At 38.7% G+C, this 5935-nt stretch overlaps 1 protein-coding gene across 1 annotated transcript; it reads left to right on the forward strand.

The window, feature by feature from the left end:
- LOC115630211 (WW domain-binding protein 2-like) lies at positions 1 to 933 on the forward strand. Its single transcript, XM_030526779.1, has 3 exons — positions 1 to 201; positions 259 to 537; positions 688 to 933. Exons 1-3 carry the CDS (start codon positions 1 to 3, stop codon positions 931 to 933), a joined length of 726 nt encoding a protein of 241 aa, XP_030382639.1.
- Positions 934 to 5935: the final 5002 nt, after the last annotated feature.

The following is a 5935-nucleotide window of genomic DNA, read 5'->3' on the forward strand; positions in this document are numbered from 1 at the left end:
ATGCCGAAAAGATTGCGGGCATGGACCATCAGATATATTAATTTTGGCACCAGACTCTTCGCGAAATCTGTTGACAATCCCTTGTTCAAGGGATCAAAGACGGGACGCATTTATTTAACATCCCATCGCATGATTTTCAACAGCAAGAAATCGGCAGATCCACTGAAATCCTTCAGTGCACTGTTCGTGGCGCTCTCCGATGTAAGTGCAACAAAAAGGCAACTGGCGCTGTAATTAATTTGTGCTTCCCACTTATAGGTTGAAATCGAGCAGCCGGTCTTTGGTGCCAACTACATAAAGGGAAAGGTACGTGCCCAACCCAATGGCAACTATATCGGCGAGGTAAAGTTCAAATTGCACTTCAAAGCTCGGTTGCGTGCCGCCAAGACCGCCATGAACGACTACCATCGCGGTGGTCTGCCTGTTGACGATCCTCCGCCATATGCCCCAGCCGGCGCATTGCACGAGGCGCCTCCACCGGCATATCAGCCACCACCCGGTTACTATGGTTGGCTGCCGCAACATGATGCATTCATGATAATGATAATGATGCATCAATAAGTATTTCACCATATGTTATAAGGGATTCAGTCGGCTTTTGTTATTACACAATTACTGCGCTGCCTTATTTATCATTTGCTCAAATAGTAAACAACAAATTTTCAATTCGCGCACGCTTTATCTTACTCACCTGCACCTCGTTTCATTATATATTCGATAGCACCACCTGCCAATCAGCCAGCACCACAGCCGCAGCAGCAGCCGCAGCCATCTGAACCCACTTGGTATGGTTTTTCAGTGGGTGGAGCTCCATCGCAGCAGCAACCACAACAGCCGCCAGCTGCAGGTCTAGCCACCGGAACAGCTGGAGGTACAGCCGCCGCTAGTTTTATGGGCTTCAGTTTGCCACCAGGAAGTAAGTATTGCGATTGATTCAAAGTTATCTGTAGCTTATAAAATCATATTCATCGCCCATTTATTTATTTGATTTGATAATTTACCCAGTATCTGCCCAATAAAGAAGAGACTGAAATTTGCAAATGCTATTTGGAACAATAAATTACACACCCTAACACACCTTCTAACCCTGAGACAATCAACATTTTATAACAATACTAATACGCCTTACAGCTCAAGAATGCAGTAGAATATTGTCCATTCAATTAATTTGCTGACTGGTCTTGGATAAATATTGAGAATTGGTCGTGGTTTTGTAAAATTGTTTCATATCGTTGTAACAATTTAGCTGTTTGTGCATAATTCGATGTAAAACTCATAATTTTCGGTCGCTTTACGGCATACTTACAAACACAAATACAACCATAGCACTTGTCGGCGTGCAGTTTGGTGGTTGAAATAAGTACCGCTGCGTGAACAGTTATACGCATACATGCTTGTGCCTACATTCGTGCATAGGTAGACTCGCCCGCGCTAATATTTCTTTGCATTCTCTTCATTCGCGCTTCTACATAAAGGGTGCTTTGTCGTGTGCTTTGTAACGGGTTACGTATATAATCCAGGCTAGATGGTGGGCATAGGAGATAGCGCACGCGATATTTTTCCGGCTCTAGCTCGTCGGCAAGTGGGGTGGTGATCTTACTTCTCGCCTATGATTTGCCTATACATATATATTTCTTTAAAAAAAAGATGCGTGCAGACAAGTGGAAAAGTTGTGGTAATATACACAGGATAGAGAGAGGGAAAACAAACATAAAACGGAAATTGCGATCCTCAGATGTTAATGAGGTGAACCTCTATCCTCAGGTGTTAATGAGGTGAACTGCCCTCCCTACCATGGTCATTCCTTACCAAAACAATAAGGACGAACTATTAGAATGACCCCTATAATGAATGAAACACAATTGCACACTCGGGAGCGACGAGCAATAAAGAAGTCAGTGTAAGCTCGATCATTGAAGAGAGAGGTTGTGTGTGCTCGCGAAAAGAAGTATTAAATGAGAGTGAAATCAGAAGATGAACAATTGTCAAACTAACTTTAAATACATATAAACTATTTCAATAAAGCTTAAACTACAATATTATATACTATTACTAGCAGGTATTGCCCGTCTTAACCCGGCTCAATATAATGTTTCCAATTGTATTTATTTTGTGTGTGCATAACCTACCCATATGTTATCACCTTATAAGTTACCAGTAGGAAGGCATTTAAGGTATTTAAATGAACATTTTCTGTTCTTGACAAAAAATTGTTCAGTAGTCCGTTACATTTTTGTTCTTGCCAAACTATTTCGTTCAACGAACATGACCACTATAACTAATATTTTTTAAAGCTCGTTTTCCCCCCTTTGGAGCTAGAATTTTCTAAAAGCCTTTCTTAGTGTGCTCCTACACTATGATGGATACTTGAGTCCAAATTTCAGCTTCCTAGCCTTTACCATTTGGGCTGTGCGTTGATCACCAATCATTCAGTCAGTCAGTCAGGACAAACTTTTTTATATATATAGATATGTGAGTAAATCATGATGTCAGTGACACATTTGGAAAAAGTGACTTCTTGATTAGATTACAATATTTGTAAATAGACCAAAAATGCGACCTCAAAATGGAACAAAAACTTGGAAATTTGGGCCGATTCTATTTATTCTATTTATACATTTATACATAGTGTTGCTCATGCTGTTCTTACCCCAAATTTTCTATCGTTTTTAAAAGGGTTAGTATGGCTTTTGATATATTCACGATGTTTTTACAATTTTAAAGTGATCGCAAATTGCTGTACAGTGCTTTAGGGAAATCCCCACCTATTTGGGGGTATATGATGAACATTCCAATCTAATCACAATTCATTTCTCGATAAGTCACACTTCGAAACACTTCCTATAAATGAATATACACAAGAAATTCTGGAATAAAGATAAAAAATTTGCTTAAAAAATGCAATTGCGGAACCGTGATGTCCCCCTAGTTATAGGAAAAGTATACACATACAACAATCCTAACTACAGGAATATCCAATTAGGATATATTAATAAAAAACGTAAAACTCGTCGGAATAAGGCTGGACTAAAAAATACTTCTGATCAGATTGCGGCCGATGTGCGGGATCCTGCCGGCTTAGTTAAATGTATAGTAAAACAGTCCACTTTCAACTTTTGCCCCTAATACCCGAACTGTTTTTTTCAGATATCACTATTGGAATTGATCCGGCATATTGAACCGATTTATTGTTTTTAAAATTTAAATATGCTTAAATGCTGCCCCAGAAGGAATGAGATCGCCAAAGCGAACGCCAAAAAACGGTCTTCGAGAACTTGAATTGGAAAACTGTCAACCACGTTTTGAATTACTTCTTCAGCAGCAAGCCCCTGTTTTTACCTTAAGTTTTCTAGTACAAGACTTATTAAACGGGTTGTTCCCTTTGGCGTTGGGTTTATGATTAGTAGCTGAATGATTTGTCTATTGTTGATTTGTAAAAGCAAAGGCATCGAAGAAACTATAACAGAATTCCCAAGTGAGTCCTTGTACCCCAATGTACCCTTGAGTGAAAATAAAACAAGTAAAAAAGCTAAAGTCGGATGTCCCGACTTTGAAATACTCTGTACATATGTTTACAAAACCAATTAACAAAAAATATTTTGATCGATTTTACCTCTTTTCGTATTCGAACTCACGTAAAGGGTGTATAATTGCACATTTGCATAGCAATTGCGTCTGTGTGAGTGTATGTATGCCTATGCGCATCTATTCGTGTCTGTGTAAACATTTATGCAGTCAACCAAACAGCAACATCAACAACAGCCGCGGGCAGCGCTTGAGCTGCGCTGCAGCAGCAAATATATTTATGGCTATAACTTATTGTTAAATCGGTCTATCATAGTGAAACTTGACATAGGGACACATATTAACTAACGGGGGGTATTTGCAAAATTTGAGTTCGAAATTCCAAGAATTACGAGAGTGAGAGAAAATCGCGATTTGCATTGGAGAGGGGGGCGGGAGGGAAATTCCAAAATACACATTTGCGGGCAGCGCTTCAGCAGCGCTGCAGCATCTATATATATAAAACAGTTTGTCCTGACTGACTGACTGACTGACTGACTGATTGGTGATCAACGCACAGCCCAAACGGTAAAGGCTAGGAAGCTCAAATTTGGACTCAAGTATCCATCATAGTGTAGGAGCACACTAAGAAAGGCTTTTAGAAAATTCTAGCTCCAAAGGGGGGAAAACGAGCTTTAAAAAATATTAGTTATAGTGGTCATGTTCGTTTAACGAAATAGTTTGGCAAGAACAAAAATGTAACGGACTACTGAATAATTTTTTGTCAAGAACAGAAAATGTTCATTTAAATACCTTAAATGCCTTCCTACTGGTAACTTATAAGGTGAAAGCATATGGGTAGGTTATGCACACACAAAATAAATACAATTGGAAACATTATATTGAGCCGGGTTAAAACGGGCAATACTTGCTAGTCAAATATATTTATGGCTATAACTTCTTGTTAAAGACCTATTATGATGAAACTTGGCATACGGACACATAATAACTAACTGGAGGTATTTGCAAAATTTTAGTTAGAAATTCCAAGAATTACGGGAGTTAAAGAAAATCGCGATTTGCATTGGAGAGGGGGGGAGGTAGGGAAATTCTAAAAAACACATTTTCTGCGTATTCACATAAGGCATCTTGGACTTTAAATTTAATATCCCTAGGTCCTATAGTGTTAGTTATAGCAAGGTCTATATTTTAAACAGTAGGCTTCAAACAATAAACTATTTTTAAAAAGTGGGCGTGGTTATACGCTCATACCACCCATATACATGTATTAAATGATATGTGAGTAAATCATGATGTCAGTGACACATTTGGAAAAAGTGACTTCTTGATTAGATTACAATATTTGTAAATAGACCAAAAATACGACCTCAAAATGGAACAAAAACTTGGAAATTTTGGCCGATTCTATTTATTCTATTTATACATTTATACATAGTGTTGGTCATGCTGTACTTACCCCAAATTTTCTATCGTTTTTAAAAGGGTTAGTTTGGCCTTTGATATATTCACGATGTTTTCTAAAATTTTAAAGTGATCGCAGATTGCTGTACAGTGCTTTGGGGAAATCCCCACCTATTTGGGGGTATATGATGAACATTCCAATCGAATCACAATTCATTTCTCGATAAGTCACACTTCGAAACACTTCCTATAAATGAATATACACAAGAAATTCTGGAATAAAGATAAAAAATTTGCTTAAAAAATGCAATTGCGGAACCGTGATGTCCCAGATGCCATATGTGAATACGCAGAAAATGTGTATTTTGGAATTTCCCTCCCGCCCCCTCTTCAAAGCAAATCGCGATTTTCTCTCACTCTCGAAATTCTTGAAATTTCGAACTAATATTTTGCAAATGCCCCCAGTTAGTTAATATGTGTCCGTATGTCAAGTTTCACTATGATAGACCGATTTAACAAGAAGTTATAGCCAAAAATATATTTGCTGCTGCAGCGCAGCTCAAGCGCTGCCCGCGGCTGTTGTTGATGTTGCTGTTTGGTTGACTGCACACATGTTTACACAGACACGAATAGACACAACAGTCGCGGGCAGCGCTGCAGCATCTATATATAAAACAGTTTGTCATGACTGACTGACTGATTGGTGATCAACGCACAGCCCAAACGGTAAAGGCTAGGAAGCTGAAATTTGGACTCTAGTATCCTTTCATAGTCTAGGTGCCCACTAAGAAGGGATTTTGGAGAACTCGAGCTCCAAAGGGGGGAAAACAGGCTCCAACGTTTGTATGAACATGTAGAAAAGCTAAAGTCGGGTGTCCCGACTTTGAAATACTCTGTACATATGTTTACAATAATTATAGAAAATAAAAAATATTAAGAAAATAACAAGATAGAACGCTACAGTCGAGCAAGCCCGACAGTAAAATAGCCTGTACTCTCCACAAAAAAA

Source organism: Scaptodrosophila lebanonensis, unplaced genomic scaffold (assembly GCF_003285725.1).
Source record: "Scaptodrosophila lebanonensis strain 11010-0011.00,11010-0021.00 unplaced genomic scaffold, SlebRS2 tig00000361-arrow-arrow-pilon, whole genome shotgun sequence".
In the NCBI taxonomy this organism is placed as follows: domain Eukaryota; kingdom Metazoa; phylum Arthropoda; class Insecta; order Diptera; family Drosophilidae; genus Scaptodrosophila; species Scaptodrosophila lebanonensis.